Source organism: Mauremys reevesii, linkage group 11, assembly GCF_016161935.1.
Source record: "Mauremys reevesii isolate NIE-2019 linkage group 11, ASM1616193v1, whole genome shotgun sequence".
In the NCBI taxonomy this organism is placed as follows: domain Eukaryota; kingdom Metazoa; phylum Chordata; order Testudines; family Geoemydidae; genus Mauremys; species Mauremys reevesii.
In genome coordinates this window covers 12,536,227-12,553,589 of record NC_052633.1, presented here as the reverse complement: position 1 = coordinate 12,553,589, position 17,363 = coordinate 12,536,227, and the positions used below count along the sequence as shown (strand labels likewise).

At 43.1% G+C, this 17,363-nt stretch overlaps 1 protein-coding gene and 1 long non-coding RNA gene across 4 annotated transcripts in view; one reads left to right on the top strand and one right to left on the bottom strand.

Annotated features, from left to right (window-relative positions):
- The window catches only part of LOC120374563, a 31,116-nt gene extending 27,682 nt beyond the window's left edge, over positions 1-3,434 (bottom strand). Inside the window, exon 1 of the long non-coding RNA XR_005586149.1 lies at positions 2,960-3,434. This is a non-coding gene — a long non-coding RNA (uncharacterized LOC120374563). The remainder of the gene's footprint in view (positions 1-2,959) is intronic.
- SPAG16 (sperm associated antigen 16) overlaps positions 1-17,363 on the top strand; it is a 738,799-nt gene that overhangs the window by 698 nt on the left and 720,738 nt on the right. For all 3 annotated transcript variants that reach the window (XM_039494401.1, XM_039494402.1, XM_039494403.1), the window contains exons 2-3: positions 4,085-4,131; positions 7,193-7,291. In XM_039494401.1, coding sequence (XP_039350335.1) covers positions 4,085-4,131; positions 7,193-7,291 — 146 coding nt within the window. The remainder of the gene's footprint in view (positions 1-4,084; positions 4,132-7,192; positions 7,292-17,363) is intronic.

The window sequence follows — 17,363 nt, the reverse complement described above, 5'->3', positions numbered from 1 at the left end:
ACCAATTTGTTTTACCAACACTCTCCTACTTACTGCTGGCTAATACAGGCGCCCCCTCCAACTTACGCAATTATTCTGTTCCAGAAAGCCTTGGGTAACTCGAATTTTGCGTAAGTTGGAAACGTATACCTGTAGTTACGCAAAAATTTCCACAACTCGAAAATCCTATTACTGGCTTATGGAACTTTTTCCCTAAGTGCAAATTTGCATAAATTGGGTCTTGCGTAGCCCAGGGAGCATCTGTAGTGAACTTCCCTGGGAACCCAGGGGGAATAAACCGTAAGTTAGCACAGAGTTTAATTTTTTATTTGAATGAAGACAGCTAAGTCTCCAGCCCTCATGATTAAGAAGACCTTCTCAATGTGAACTGACTGTAGCTTGATGCAGAGCCATCTTGCTGCATCTACAAACAGTTGACTCCACCGCCTCTGGTATGGAAACAAAAGTGAAATTGTTCTGATTCTTGTTAGTTTCACCTACGGGTTCTGAATAGTAACAGTGGGAATGTCCAGAGTCTTGTTCATTTCAGTGTGCTGCCAAGATCCATTGCTGTTTAGAATCCCTGTGTGAATTTAACAAGAACCACAACAATTTCACTTTTCTCTTGCCACTTGGGAAAGCTGTGAGCAACAACTGACGTACTGGAGCTGTTGCCTCTTCCTCCTTTTTGTATTTATCTCTCTGTAGCAAGCATCTGGTAAGTTTTTTTCCAAGCAGCACCAAATACCTATCAGAAAGTAACCCACATTTGCTTGTTCCTCCACTTGGCAATATTTGAACCACTGATCTAGAGTCAAAGGCTCCAATTCTGTCATCAAGGGCCTGAATTATCCAATCATTCCCTAAAATTCTATTTTTAATTCAGTAGTTTATACAAGTAAAATAGGAATTTTAGATTGCAGTACAGCAATTTAGAAGGTTTATTTCAGAGTTATAACATTTAGAAACAATCAGTTTGATTCCTTTTCAGTTATAAAAAGAGCAAAGACAAATTATAAGTTAGTGGTTTCAGGTTTGTTTTGTTTTGTATATTTAGAGGCTGGCAATCAGGAGATCTGAGTTCTGTTCCCAACCTTGGTACTGACTGACTTGCTTTGTGATCCTATATAAGCCACTTCTCTGTGATTCAGTTTCTATTTCCTTAAAACAGAAATTCTTCAGTGCCCTGCGGCTGATAAAAGGCACTACATAAGAGTGTCTATATTATAAAAGACATTTAAAATAAAATGTGTAGACAATGTTTGCTCAAAAATGTAGCTGAATGAGGAATTTTGTCTTTAAAAGATTATTGTGCATCTGAAATATAATTTTTGAAGAATAATTTCAAGATTTTTAACATGAGGTTTTATTCCACGTGCATAGCACCTGTAGTCTAGACCATAACGGCACATAAGGGCTATCAAGTCAGAAAAACACTTTTAAAAAACTAGCAACAAACTACTCATCCTGGAAGCACCTAAATCACCAAGAGCATTTGCATTAGTTTGAAATGTCTGGTGGATATGACATAGTGATATTTATATCCACATTGTAAAAGATTCTATAACTGTAGAATAGAATTGTCAATATGGAGAAAAAGGAATGAAGTGTTGCACATATGTAAAACAATTTGACAAAATCGTCTCTCTCATTATACAATTAAGCTTCCAGTGAGAGAAATATTTTTAGCCAAATTGCTGGATGCAAAATATTATATTTAAATTGTATCATATAAACATTCAATCCTCTGTTTACTACTACAATATGACAGTACCAAAAGGCTGCTTAATTGATTACAGTGACATTATCCTGCCTTTTATTATTAGATATTTTATAAAATGATACTTAGTACATTTTTCAGCTTCCGAGTGCTTTGCAAACTTTAATTAAAGTACCATTCAGTTATGCTGGCTAGTGAATTAATGGTAAATCATAATTGTTATATACCCAGCAAGGTAGGTAATTTATCATCCCCGTTCTATGGATAAGGGACTCTAAGGACCATACATTTAATCTGATTTGCTCAAGGCCCTACAACATGGTAGTCGCAGGGCCAGGACTAGAACTCAGACATTTGAGAGTCCCAGTCCCAGATGACTAGATCATACCTGCCTTAAATGTTACTTTTATTATACCTTTTGCTATAATTAAAGCAGCTACAGTTACATTGTGATTTCTATTATAAACTTCTATTATGCACGTGCAGGTTTCTGAAAAGTCCTTTGTGGCTGAACTTGCTATTGGTAGTCTCAGCTCTTTTATTTATTTATTTAAAAGCTGGAGCAAAATCCGTTCATGATATGAAGTTATTGGAGCGTGGGGAAGAAAAGTGTTCCCAGCATATTAAGACTTTTTTGACTTATCAACCAATAGCTCAAAAGCATTTGTGGGGCAAGCCCTCTAAACCTCACATGTAACTTATTACCTCCCTTTGCTGTGTGTATAACTGAGGCAAATTTAAAAATCAATGCTATAAGAAATTTAAAATAACCCCCTCTTCTTAAATGCTCATTTCCAATCAGCAAAAGATTTTTGTAACTTCAGCTGATGAAGTCTTGACCTTTAGCAATAACACAGTTAACTTTTTCCTTTGCTTGCCCCTCTCTCTCTCTCTCTCTCTCTCTCTAAATATATAGACACACATATATGGATAAAATATAATACAGCCAAGGACAATTTTCCAAATAAACCAGGGATTTTAGGAGGCACTAGCAGGTGTACAAATATCCAATTCAGGCACATAATCACAGTCAAGTACAAATAAATAAGTAGCACACATACATTGGCCCCTCCTTTATAAAAAGTTGGGCCTTAGTATCCATGCTGTGCAAATAGGACCTCACTTTTTAAAGTCTCATTCACAAGATATCTTCCCCAGACATAAAGTAGCATCATAGTCACTTTATATACAGTGAAAGGGTGAAGAGGGAATTGATCATAGGGTGTCTAGCTTTTAAAAAATGATTCTTAGATTACTTACCAAACTCAATCAACCAAAACTCCTGACCTCCCAAATCAATTCTGCCGCCAGACTTCCTCTGCTTTGCTGCTCCCTACCAATCTCCAGAGCAACTTAAAAAAACTAGTGGTTTCCCTGTTGTGTGTTTTGCTCCCAGTAACTCTTCTCCCACCCTCACTGTCTCATCTTGTGAACACTAGAGCAGCTGCAGCCACTTAGCTCTTTCTGCCCCTCTAGCAAACAGTTAGTGGTCCCTGGACCACTTTGCTGCCCAATTCTCCCCTCACCCCTCCAGTTAAGAGCATGAAAAGAACAAAGTTGGCTGATAATGTAAGGCCTCCAGCATTTGCCTTTGGGAGTGGGGAGCTGAGACTCAGGAGCCAGACAGCTTCTAAACTCTTGGAAGGTTGTTCAGGCTCCAGTTCTTCAGGACAGCTCTTCTCAGCTACGTTCTCCTTGCCCAACTCAATGGGCACATGGGCTGTTGCTGGGACACTTTGCTAGAAGGAGATTGTAAAGCATTCATTGAAACACACACCTCTCAATCCTCCCATTAAAATCAGTTAATCCTAATGTAACTAAAGGAGATGTAGGACTGTTAAACCAACATAACAGAAGCTTCAGTGCTCAATTTACTGTTATTTTCCCCTAAAGGGTGGATCCACAGATGTGCATTTGCAATATCAGATCTCTAAACCTCATAAAAATGGTTAGTTCTCTAAAAGGATGAAATACACCCAGAGGTATAATGACAGTGAAAGTCCCCTGTGCAATATAGCCATTGTGACTATGTACCTGAGAGTAGAGTTTGGCTTGCTGTTTATATTAAGCACAGCAACTGGCATGTAGCTATAGCAGAGCAAATGGGTGGTATTTTAATGCTGTGCAATCCTGCAATGAAAAGTTTGAGTGTTAAATTCTGTTCTTGAATGCAGCGACATGCCTTTCATTGGAGCTGTGTATGGGCATCCAAGAGCCAAAGTTAGCCCTAAATATATGAAATTTGGCCTTACATAGAACAGGAGAGAGGCTGATAATTACTGCTTTATGAATAACTGCTCTTTTTTAATGATCATATAAAAATTGTTTTAATTCTCATTGGAAAGCACCACATGTCAGCTGTTTTAGACTTGACAAAACATACAGAAGTTACCATTACAGAAGACTCAGAAGATGATTATCAGTATGAAGAGGTAATTTACTTAATAATAATATTGGCAATAATAATAGCTTTCTCTTTTATAGTGCCTTTAATCAGTAGATCTCAAACCTTAGGAGATAGTCTTAAGAGAGATCTGTATTGTAGTATCCATCTCTTTTTTTATTTAAATGCACCAGTCGCTAAGATATTTTAGCACCAAAGAAGTAAATCCTATTTTATGAAGCACACTTTAAAATATGCATGGTATTAAGCATATATTTTCATTTAATAAAAAGAACTACTAACATTTGATTTGTCTTATTTCCATTTAGATAATTTTTAAAAGGTAGCAGTAACTCAGTTTAGCTGATTTCAGCTTATTCATAGTGAGCTAATTTCAGCTTATTCATTATTTAAATATGTTTATATTATTACATAATATATCCTTGCTTTCTTGGATATTGTTTTCGGTATATTAATGTTTTGGTCTTTGATATAAACAAAATCCTCTAACTAAAGCCTGTGCTTGATCTCTTTTTGAATTGGAGTTGTGAGAAGGAGTGTAAACCCCACACTGGTGAACAAAGTGTTAGTAGGAGCTGGAGAGCTCAATTAGCCCATCTTCCTGCACCTGGAGGGTATGTCAGGGTTGATTTGTTATCAGACCCAGCTGAGGAGGAGCAGGGTCGTCTCACTAACCAGGGAAGTGAAAACTACAAGAGGGGATACAGGTGTGAGGTCTAGAGTTCTCTTATCCTGGAGAAGGAATTATAGGGTAGCTGTAGGAGAAGAGTTAATTTTGTGCTTAGGATTGGAGAAGTAGCACTTCTAAGCAGGGCTGGTGCAACCATTTAGGTGACATAGGCAGTTGCCTAGGGCATTAGGATTTGGGGGGCACCATTTTCTTTGGCAGCAACCATGGTGGCCGTATCTTCGGCCTCCCCAGTTGCTGCCAGCATTTAGGCGGAGGGAGCTGGGGCAGGGGAGTGCGGGGAGGGTCGCCTGCAGCAAGTAAGGGGGGCGGGGGCGGTACACAAACTCCACCAGAGAGGTCCTTTGGGGCCATCTGCCTGTCCCAAGTCAGGGTAAAGGAGGAGGGTTGGGCGTGGGGCTAGCAACTCCTCCCCGTAAAAATCAGCTTGCTACAGAAACGCCAACAATAGAGTTAACAGAGACTTTTAGCCTGGAAAAAGAAGGGTCTTCAACTCGAAGACGCATGACGCTGGGTGGTGAAAGCCGCGAGGAAGCCACTAAGCCGATCACCCTTCTTACAACCAGGAGGATTACCATCGGCACATGGAACGTGAGGACCATGTACGAGTCAGGAAAGACGGCGCAGGTTGCAACAGAGATGAGGAGCCCCAAGAAATACCTGGCGACGCGACCTTCAGGTTGATAGCAAAAAAATGGGCTATACCTGGAACCAGCTAGAGCGAATGGCCCAGGATAGAAGACTCTGGAGATCTGTGGTTGGCGGCCCATACCCCGGTTGGGGTGACGGGCATGAATGAATGAATGATGGGCGGTACACAGGGGAACTCTCCGCCCCAGCTCACCCCTGCCCTGCCACCTCCCCGAGCACGCTGTGGCTGCTTCACTTCTCCTGCCTCCCAGGCTTGTGGTGCCTAAGCTGATTGGTGCCGCAAGCCTGGGAGGCAGGAGAAGTGAAGCAGCCATGGTGTGCTTGAGGTGGAGCCAGGGGTGAGCGGGGGTGCCTGAGGGTGGGTAGTGGGGAGCTGCTGCAGGGGGGATGCCTCAGGACGGGGGAGGGACACCTCAGGGTGGGTGCTTGGGGTTGGGGGAGGGTGCAAGGTGGAAGTTTTGCCTAGGGCATGAAACATCCTTGCACCAGCCCTACTTCTAAGGAACTCATATTGGTAGTGGATGTTCTATACCAGGATGCTTTAGGGAACCTAGTGGGATTTAAAGATCAAGTCTGGAGGTACAGAAGCTGCTTTAGTTAGGTTTGGTTTCTCTAGAATTTTCTGTGCTTTGTTGGTGAAGGCTGAGAGAAGCCTGGGAATTTCTCTCTGAGAGAAGTGGGACTGTAAAGGAATCTAGTATGAGCAGAGTATGCTATGGTGGTAATTAGCATATATAGGAAAGTACTCATGTGAGACAGTGACACCTCTGAAAGGGTGAGACTTCTAAGGGACCTGCCTGGAGGACCAAGTTGTGAGAAGATGACACCACTGTAGGACTGAAGCAATGGTTCACAGAAGGTGCTAATCAGGGGCGGCTCTAGGCACCAGCAAACCAAGCTGTTGCCTAGGGCGGCCAAATCTAGGGGGCGGCAGGCTGGGCCGGTGGACCACCGGAGCCGCGGATGACCGGACCTGCCGCAGGCATGACTGCGGAGGGGGCGCTCGTCCCGCGGCTCGGCTGGACCTCCCGCAGGCATGACTGCGGCAGCTCAAGCGGAGCCGCCGGACCCGTGAACCGTCCGCAGCCGTGCTCGCGGGAGGTCCGCTGTTCCCGCGGCTCCGGTGGAGCTCCCGCAGTCATGCCTGCGGCAGGTCCGCTCGTCCCGGGGCTCCGGTGGACCTGCCGCGGGAGCTCAACCGGAGCCGCGGGAAGAGGGGACCCGCCGCGGGACCGAGGAAGGGCGGCGCAGCACACCGCGCTGCCTGGGGCAGCCTATTTTCTAGAGCCGCCCCTGGTGCTAATGAGGAGAAACTATTATACCAGGCTGGGCCAGCTGTGATTCCACTCTTCCCCAAATAATCTGCCATGTCAGACAGCAGACTCTCACCCTAAGCCTGGTGAAATCCGTGAGAATCTTTCTACTGAGCCTCGGATCAAGTGCTGAGAGACCAGAGTTGAAAGTCTATCTCCAAAGAAGTCAATGGGAGTTTTGTCACTGATTTAAATAGGGCAAGGATACCACTCTGAGAGGCTGTGTGTATGTGCTTTTTTAAAAAATAAATATTGTATGCTTCAGTGCCAAGTAGAACAATAATCAGTTGTGTAATTATAACACCAAGCTTCTAATATGGCTACTAGCATAAGATATTTTTTTAAAACTGTGTGCTGTTGGGACTTAATTATATTCTGGAAGAAAATGTAATACATTAAAATATGCTTGATGTGACTTCATTTATATTTGTGTTTAGGTTCCAGCAGATGATGATTTTAGCCTCGTAGAAGGAGATGAAGATCTGGTAAAGGCTTTGCAGACAATACAGGAACAGTCTGAAGATGCACAAATTATAGTAAGAGTTTTCAAAATACTGTTAAGAATCCATCAGTAATCAAACTGATTTCTATTGGCTTAAAGTTTAGACATTGAACACTCTTAATTATTGAATATAAGTATGGCTAGAGCCTTTTACACTTATGGCATAAATATCTAGAAACATTTAGATATGATGTAATTATGAGAACAAAGCTTAAATAAATTCATTTCCATCCACCCTGATATTCCTCTATTCACTGTTTGCCTGTCTTGTTATATATTTCATGCATTGCTCAATATTTTAAGGAAAAAAGTAGACTTAATTCACATTGAAGCATGTCCTTTAATCACTGTTTAACATGGGCTTAAATGGTTTGTTGAACAGGAGTAGAATTACTCACGTGCTTTTATAAAAAAACCAAAAAAAACAAAAACAAAAAAAAAACAAACCAAAAAGTATATACCAGCTGCTTGGCTGAATGAGAGCTGTGATCAAATCATCACCCATTTAACAACTAGTATTAATTTTAGATACTTTTACCTTTTACAGTTTGATTTTTAAAACAGCCATAGAATACAGTGTAGTGGTGTGGTGGGATTATAAGTGTTATGTTCCTAGCACACATTTTAATTTTAAAAAACATAAATACTCTTGTTGGAAGGCTGTAACATGACACTACTTCTTCTTCCTTTTTTTTTTTTTAAGAATTCAAAATAACACCAAGAACCCCAAAATGGTTAGACAAAGCAGGGTGCTCGCTAAAACAGAGAGGCTGAACTCAGCCCTCCCTACTCTAGGCTGGATCTTAGCAAAACTTCTGCTGCTGCTAGGACCAGATCATATGCTTCCCTATGGAGCCAGCCAGCTACCCGCCTTTAAGTGGGACTAGGAAAATCCTTGAGAATATGAATTGATCACAACTTGAACAGCTTTTTTTCAGTATACCATAGTGACTTCAGATGCTATTTCCAGTTGCAGAAGAATTACTTGGTTTGGCTTACTATGGTCACATAGTGTAAGGTACCTTTCCTTTTTTATATATTTTTTTTATATTTTTCATTTATGCAGTGAGTGATTGTTATAATCTTTGTTTTGCAAAGGCAAATGAATGTAACTTTTTTTTTTTTTAAATGAAAGTGACTAGTTCTCAGTGACAACTGAGGGAAGACTTATTTGTGTGCTTGTGTGTGTAAGTAAACTCATCAGTTCTGTGGTCAATATTAAACCTTGGATGAAAAAAATCTGAAAATAAGAGATACATCTGAAAGTAGATTCAGTTTTTAAAATGTATGGTTTTTGAAGCATTGGAAATATTTGAAATTCTTCACAAATCAGCTGTAGTTGCATCTGACTATGCACCGTGACACTTAAAAAAAAAAAAAAAGTGTTACTAATCTAATCTCTTGACAGTGTACAACTGTCTAATCTTTCAGCTGTTTCATAAGTGTTTCTCTAGTGACTTGCAAGACTGCTACACAGGAACACTTAATATGAAATACTTGGGGTGTGTATATATGCCCTGTATGAACACCTGAAACTTCCTTCAGTTTCGATAGCAAAAAGCACCATGCCCATAGTTAGCCTCAAGTTCAATATGATTTTGTGTTCTAGCTAAAAGGTTTCTCTTTGCTTCTGGATTTTGGTACTGAGATATTTAATGCAGTTTCCACTGTAAATCAGTTTTTCCCAACAGCGTATGTCAATTTTCATTAGATGGTAGGATCTGTAGTGCAAAACAAAGGTACTTTTAATCACACTTGTTGTTGGCCTTAATGCTCTCATAATTAAATGTTTACTGCATATTTTATGAGGTGTATCTGCTAGGTTGTTCATTGCTCATTTACTAGATAACCCAGGTGTTGAAGCAAGTGGTTTTGATGACTCAGCAAGTACTAGTCTTCTCTCTGATCGACTGCTGAATCAATATACTCACACTGTGCTAAGAAACTCATCTTTATGTGAAGCAAAACTGAGGCAATGAATATCTGTAGCCGTGAGATTTCCTGGCATGTTTCGCAAGTGGTAATCCCTCTGTCTTGGTTAAATTAAACTAATGTCCTGGCACACCTCTGCTTCCCCTGTAGCTTCACTTCAGTTGCTGTATATTTTACACCCAATATAATAAAAGAATTTCATGCACTATTTAAACGCAGACTTGAAGGAAATGCAGTATTTATGCAATTGTGGTGCATAGATCAATTACGTATCCAAAGTATAGTAAAGCATTATACAGCCTACACTCTCAACGTAGAAATCATGGTTATTTATAGTTTGTGTCCATGGCTTTCATTTTCTTCTAAGATCAAACATAGGCATTAAGCAGAGAAGCAATTGTTTTAATTTTAATAACTGGCACTTTTAGTAAACCACGACTACTGTGTGCCAAACAGCTAGGATGTGTTAATAGCCATAATCTTGAGCAGGAGTGGGCAAACTTTGTGGCCTGAGGGCTCCATTGCGTTTCCAAAGTTTGGGGCATGTGCCTCCCTAAACAGCCAGGCATGGTCTGGCCCTTGCCCCCTATCTGACCCCTCCTGCTTCTTGCCCCCTGGGACTTCTGCCCTCTCCAACCCCCCCCGACTGCCCCGTGCTGCTCCATCTGACCACCCCGCCCTCATTCCTGACTGCCCCCCAGGACCCTGCCCCATCCAAGTATCCCTGTTCCCTGATTGCCCCTGGAATCCCTGCCCCCAACTACCCATCCACCCCCCTCCTCTCCTTCCTGACTGCTCCTGGGATTCCCTACTCCCATTCAACCTCCCTGTTCCCTGCCCTCTGACTACTCTGACCCTATCCACACCACCACCCCGAATTCCCTTGCCCTCTATCCAACCTTCCCTGCCCCCTTACCGTGTTGCCTAGAGCACTGGTGGCTGGCGGTGCTACAGCTGCGCCGCCCAGAGCACCAGGGCAGGGAGTCGCGCCGCCATGCAATACAGAGCACCGGGTCAGGTCATGGCTCTGTAGTTGCTCTGCCTGGCAAGAGCTCACAGTGCCACCGCCACCCAGAGCATTACACTGGCGCTGGGGTGAGCTGAGGCTGTGGGGGAGGGAGAACAGTGGGGAAGGGGCTGGGGGCTAGCATCCCTGGGGCAGGAGCTCAGGGGCTGGGCAGGAGGGTCCTGTGGGCTGTAGTTTTCCCACTTCTGATCTTGTAGGAAGGAAAATACTAGTGCTGTGATTTAAAGATATGTTCCTGCAAATGGTAATGGGGCAGATTCTCCTCCGTTTGAGTTTTCTGCTTGAATACAGTGGAAATAAGGGCCAATTAAATAAATTTTAAATAATTGGAGATCTACCTATCTCCTAGAACTGGAAGGGACCTTGAAAGGTCATTAAGTCTAGCCTCCTGCCTTCACTAGCAGGACTAAGTACTGATTTTTGCCCTAGACCCCTAAGTGGCCCCCCTCAAGGATTGAGCTCTCAACCCTCGGTTTAGTAGGCCAATGCTCAAACCACTGAGCTCTCTCTCCTAGGGAGCTAGGTGTGACTCCTGAATCCTAGGAGGCAAGATCAAACCAGTATCTTAGATGCCTATATACAAATGCGAGAAGTATGGGTAATAAGCAGGAAGAACTGGAAGTGCTAATAAATAAATACAACTATGACATTGTTGGCATCACTGAAGCTTGGTGGGATAATACACATGATTGGAATGTTTTTTGTGGATGGGTACAGCTTGCTCAGGAAGAATAGACAGAGGAAAAAGGGAGCAGGTGTTGCCTTATATATTAAAAATGTACACACTTTGATTGAGGTAGAGATAGACATAGGAGACGGAAGTTTGGAAAGTCTCTGGGTTAGGCTAAAAGGGGTAAAAAAACAAGGGTGATGTTGTGCTAGGAGTCTACTACAGGCCACCTAACCAGGTGGAAGAGGTGGATGAGGCTTTTTTTAAACAACTAACAAAATCATCTAAAGCCCAAGATTTGGTGGTGATGGGGGACTTCAACTATCCAGATATATGTTCGGAAAATAACACCGCGGGGCACAAACTATCCAATAAGAATTGCAAACTCTATGATTTCATGATCACTTTCACCCAAGCTGCCTTCTACTTTCAAATTCTCAATTAGTTCCTCCCTATTTGTTAAAATCAAGTCTAGAACAGCTTCCCCCCAGTAGCTTTTTCAACCTTCTGAAATAAAAAGTTGTAGAAGGGAGTACAGCAAAATAGAGACAATGGATTTCAGGAAGGCGGATTTTGGTAAGCTCAGAGAGCTGATAGGTAAGGTCCCATGGGAATCAAGACAGAGGGGAAAAACAACTGAGGAGAGTTGGCAGTTTTTCAAAGGGACACTATTAAGGGCCCAAAAGCAAGCTATTCCGCTGGGTAGGAAAGATAGAAAATGTGGCAAAAGACCACCTTGGCTTAACCACGAGATCTTGCATGATCTAAAAAAAAAAAGAGTCATATAAAAAAATGGAAACTAGGACATATTACAAAGGCTGAATATAGGCAAACAACACAGGAATGCAGGGACAAGATTAGAAAGGCAAAGGCACAAAATGAGCTTAAACTAGCTATGGGAATAAAGGGAAACAAGAAGACTTTTTATCAATACATTAGAAGCAAGATGAAGACCAAGGACAGGGTAGGCCCGCTGCTCAGTGAGGAGGGAGAAACAGTAACAGGAAACTTGGAAATGGCAGAGATGCTTAATGACTTCTTTGTTTCGGTCTTCACTGAGAAGTCTGAAGGAATGCCTTACATAATGAATGCTAATGGGAAGGGGGTAGGTTTAAAAGATAAAATAAAAAAAGAACAAGTTAAAAATCACTTAGAAAAGTTAGATGCCTGCAAGTCACCAGGGCCTGATGAAATGCATCCTAGAATGCTCAAGGAGCTAATAGAGGAGGTGTGTGAGCCTCTAGCTATTATCTTTGGAAAATCATGGGAGACGGGAGAGATTCCAGAAGACTGGAAAAGGGCAAATATAGTGCCCATCTATAAAAAGGGAAATAAAAACAACCCGGGAAACTACAGACCAGTTAATTTAACTTCTGTGCCAGGGAAGATAATGGAGCAAGTAATTAAGGAAATCATCTGCAAACACTTGGAAGGTGGTAAGGTGATAGGGAATAGCCAGCATGGATTTGTAAAGAACAAATCATATCAAACCAATCTGATAGCTTTCTTTGATAGGATAACGAGTCTTGTGGATAAGGGAGAAGTGGTGGATATGGTATACCTAGACTTTAGTAAGGCATTTGATACGGTCTCGCATGGTATTCTTATCGATAAACTAGGCAATTACAATTTAGATGGGGCTACTATAAGGTGGGTGCATAACTGGCTGGATAACCGTACTCAGAGAGAAGTTATTAATGGTTCCCAATCCTGCTGGAAAGGTATAACAAGTGGGGTTCCGCAGGGGTCTGTTTTGGGACAGGCTCTGTTCAATATCTTCATCAACGACTTAGATGTTGGCATAGAAAGTACGCTTATTAAGTTTGCAGATGATACCAAACTGGGAGGGATTGCAACTGCTTTGGAGGATAGAGTCATAATTCAAAATGATCTGGACAAATTGGAGAAATGGTCTGAGGTAAACCGGATGAAGTTTAATAAAGACAAATGCAAAGTGCTCTACTTAGGAAGGAACAATCAGTTTCACACATACAGAATGGGAAGAGACTGTCTAGGAAGGAGTACAGCAGAAAGGGATCTACGGGTTATAGTGGACCTGTAACAGGGTCGGTACTCACCCCTGCCGCGCCTCCTGCTGGTCGGTCCCGGAATGTCCCTCGGTCCGGCCCTGGAGCGCCCTCAGCAGGCTGGTGACCCACCTGTTCTCTGGCCCCGGCGTCCCTCCCTGGACCCGGTGCCTGCTATCTATAATTGGGTCTCCCCCTCCCAGGGGAACCCCACGCTACTATCCCCGCCTTGCCTCAGTAGTGGCTACTGTCAGTCATGGTCTAGCCCCACACCCTGGGGCAGACTGCAGTATCAGCCCACTCATCACAGGCAAAGGGGGTTTGGACCTGCTGCTTCGTCCTACCCCTGGGCTGCCCTCTGCAACCCACAGTACCTATGGCCCTTCGCTAGGCCGCAGCCTGGGGCTTTCCAGGCTGGAGCTTCCCTAGCTCCTCAGCCTTTCCCCCAGCCCTGCTTCCCTCAGGTATCTAGCCTCAGCCTCTAAGCAGCCAGGCCCATCTCTCTCTGAAGCAGAGAGAGAGTCCGTCTGGGCTCTGGCTTCCCTGCCTCTTATAAGGCCCTGCTCCTCAGTTTGGGGCGTGGCCCCCAGCTGCAGCCACTTCCCCAATCAGCTCAGCTCTGTCAGGCCACTTTTAACCCTATAAAACCCCGGAGCAGGGTCCACCCTGCTACAGGACCACAAGCTAAAAATGAGTCAACAGTGTGATGCTGTTTGCAAAAAAAGCAAACATGATTCTGGGATGCATTAACAGGTGTGTTGTGAGCAAGACCCGAGAAGTCATTCTTCCGCTCTACTCTGCGCTGGTTAGGCCTCAACTGAAATATTGTGTTCAGTTCTGGGCACCGCATTTCAAGAAAGATGTGGAGAAATTGGAGAGGGTCCAGAGAAGAGCAACAAGAATGATTAAAGGTCTTGCGAACCTATGAAGGAAGGCTGAAAGAATTGGGTTTGTTTAGTTTGGAAAAGAGAAGACTGAGAGGGGACATGATAGCAGTTTTCAGGTATTTAAAAGGGTGTCATCAGGAGGAGGGAGAAAACTTGTTCACCTTAGCCTCTAAGGATAGAACAAGAAGCAATGGGCTTAAACTGCAGCAAAGGAGGTTTAGGTTGGAAATTAGGACTCAAGTTCCTAACTGTCAGGGTGGTTAAACGCTGGAATAAATTGCCTAGGGAGGTTGTGGAATCTCCATCTCTGGAGATATTTAAGAGTAGGTTAGATAATTGTCTATCAGGGATGGTCTAGACAGTATTTGGTCCTGCCATGAGGGCAGGGGACTGGACTTGATGACCTCTCGAGGTCCCTTCCAGTCCTAGAGTCTATGAATCTAACCAGCACAGTCCCAGTGTGAGCTAGAGCTAGAATCCTAACTTACACAAAGCAAGCAGAATTATGATGGAGGTGTTTCCTCTGGAAGTATTTTTAATCTTCTTTCTATATAAAAATGATGTAGAGCCTTTTAAATGGGATAATCACTCCAGTCCCTAGATACAGATCATAAAAACATAATTCAGTTTAAATACTTAATTCCTTACACATGTAATGAGCAGCAGTTTTAAAACAAATAAAAGAAAGTTCTTCACACAGCGCACAGTCAACCTGTGGAACGCCTTGCCTGAGGAGGTTGTGAAGGCTAGGACTATAACAGGGTTTTAAAGAGAACTAGATACATTACTGTAAGTCCATTAATGGCTATTAGCCGGGATAGGTAAGGAATGGTGTCCCTAGCCTAAGAGGGTGGAGATGGATGGCAGGAGAGAGATCCCTTGATCATTACTTTTTAGGTTCACTCCCTCTGGGGCACCTGGAATTGGCCACTGTTGGTAGACAGGATACTGGGCTAGATGGACCTTTGGTCTGACCCAGTATGGCCATTCTTATGTTCTTAACATCAGTGTATGCTTTCCACAATGATATCAATGACCTGTGTGACACAGGCTTTCATTACAGACCTCAAAAAGACTTTTTGGTGGACCACAATGTGAATTCTATGCCCAGAGGACTCCTGTAATGCTTATGCTCCCTCTATGCCCTCCACCAGTTAAGATCAGGAGATCTCTTGGTCATACTACCATAGGCTGCTTGCAGGCCCTTAAGACAGTTTTAAAACACTGGGCCAAATTCATCCCTAGCAAAACCCACTATAGTCAATGGGACTCTGCCAGATATTAATTTGACTGACATAGTACGGCGGCATCTAGCTAATACCTTAGGAATTATTTCAGGGGATGGGCCTGGGCAAGGAACTGTTCAGAAGCACTGTATAGGTAGAAATGATCATCTACTGGACTGGACTTTAAGAGACCTGAGTTCAGTTCCTGTTCCTACCACAGTCTTCTTGTATGATGCCAGGCTAGTCACTTAATCTATCCTGAACCTCAGTTTCCTCACCCAAAAAATGGGGATAGCAAGCCTGCCCAATAAAAACATTGGGACTGCTTTACACCTAGGGTGTTATAGTACCATCTGCTGGTTATCAGAATTTTCTGTCCAAGGCATGCTAAAAGAAACTCCAAACAAGATTGGAGGTGGTAAAACAGAGACTGTCAAGAAAATGCATTAGAAGAGATTCCTTCAAAACTTATTCAGCTGGAAGCAAGGAAGGAAGAAAGAAACAGGAAAGTGCAGAATTTTGGACAGTAGGCTCAAATTAAATGAAATCTATGAAGGCAGAATACAAATTAATTTTAAGGGAATTTGACTGTTCACACAGGACACAAAAGAAGAATCCAGAAATGAAGTGTTCCTGCAGCCTCAGGTAATCCAGAGCTATTTTCTTTTATGAAAAAAAAAATCTAGATTCATAACATCTTGGACAAGACATAGAAGAGGTGGGGATCCTGCCCATCAACCCTCTGAGGGAGTCAAAGTCTGCTTTTCTGTAGTCCAGGGTCCATATTCTGCTGCTATCCTTTCTTCCTTTTGTCAGGATCCTGAACTCGATCATCTCTTGGTCACTGCTGCTGAGGTTGCCACCCACTTCTACTTCATAGAATCATAGAACTTAAGATCAGAAGGGACCATTATGATCATCTAGTCTGACCTCCCGCAAGATGCAGGCCACAAAAGCTGACCCACCCACTCCTGAAATAATTCTCTCCCTTGAGTCAGCTGTTGAAGTCCCCAAATCCTGATTTAAAGACTTCAAGTAGCAGATAATCCTCCAGCAAGCGACCCCTGCCCCATGCTGCGGAGGAAGGCGAAAAACCTCCAGGGCCACTGCCAATCTACCCTGGAGGAAAATTCCTTCCCGACCCCAAATACGGCGATCAGCTGAACCCCGAGCATGCGGGCAAGACTCTCCAGCCAGACACTCAGGAAAAAGACTTTCAATATCCCAACATTGACCCTCGGTACTAATTACCAGTGGTCGCACGTTATTGACCTATTGACTAAATCACGTTATCCTATCAAACCATTCCCTCCATAAACTTATCAAGCTTAATCTTAAAGCCAGAGAGGTCCTTCGCCCCCACTGTTTCCCTCGGTAGGCTGTTCCAGAATTTCACTCCCTGATGGTTAGAAACCTTCGTCTAATTTCAAGCCTAAACTTCCCGACTGCCAATTTATATCCATTTGTTCTCGTGTCCACATTAGTACTGAGCTGAAATAATTCCTCTCCCTCCTTGGTATTTATCCCTCTGATATATTTAAAGAGAGCAATCATATCTCCTCTCAACCTTCTTTTGGTTAAGGAAAACAAACTGAGCTCCTCAAGTCTCCTTTCATACGACAGGCTTTCCATTCCTCGGATCATTCTAGTGGCCCTTCTTTGTACCCGTTCCAGTTTGAATTCATCCTTCTTAAACATGGGAGACCAAAACTGCACACAGTACTCCAAATGAGATCTCACCAACGCCTTGTATAACGGGACTAGCACCTCCTTATCTCTACTAGAAATACCTCGCCTAATGCATCCCAAGACCACATTAGCTTTTTTAACGGCCACATCACATTGCCGACTCATAGTCATCCTGCGATCAACCAGGTCCTTCTCCTCTTCCGTTACTTCCAACTGGTGTGTCCCCAGCTTATAACTAAAATTCCTGTTAGTCATCCCTAAATGCATAACCTTACACTTCTCACTATTGAATTTCATCCTATTACTAATACTCCAGTTTACAAGGTCATCCAAATCTCCCTGGAGGATATCCCGATCCTTCTCCGAATTGGCAATACCTCCCAACTTCGTGTCATCCGCAAACTATATCAGCCCACTCCTACTTTTGGTTCCAAGGTCAGTGATAAATAGATTGAATAAGATCGGACCCAAAACCGAACCTTGAGGAACTCCATTGGTAACCTCCCTCCAACCCGACAGCTCACCTTTCAATACGACCCGCTGCAGTCTCCCCTTTAACCAGTTTCTTATCCACCTCTGGATTTTCATTTCGATCCCCATCTTTTCCAATTTAACCAGTAATTCTTCATGCGGTACCATATCAAATGC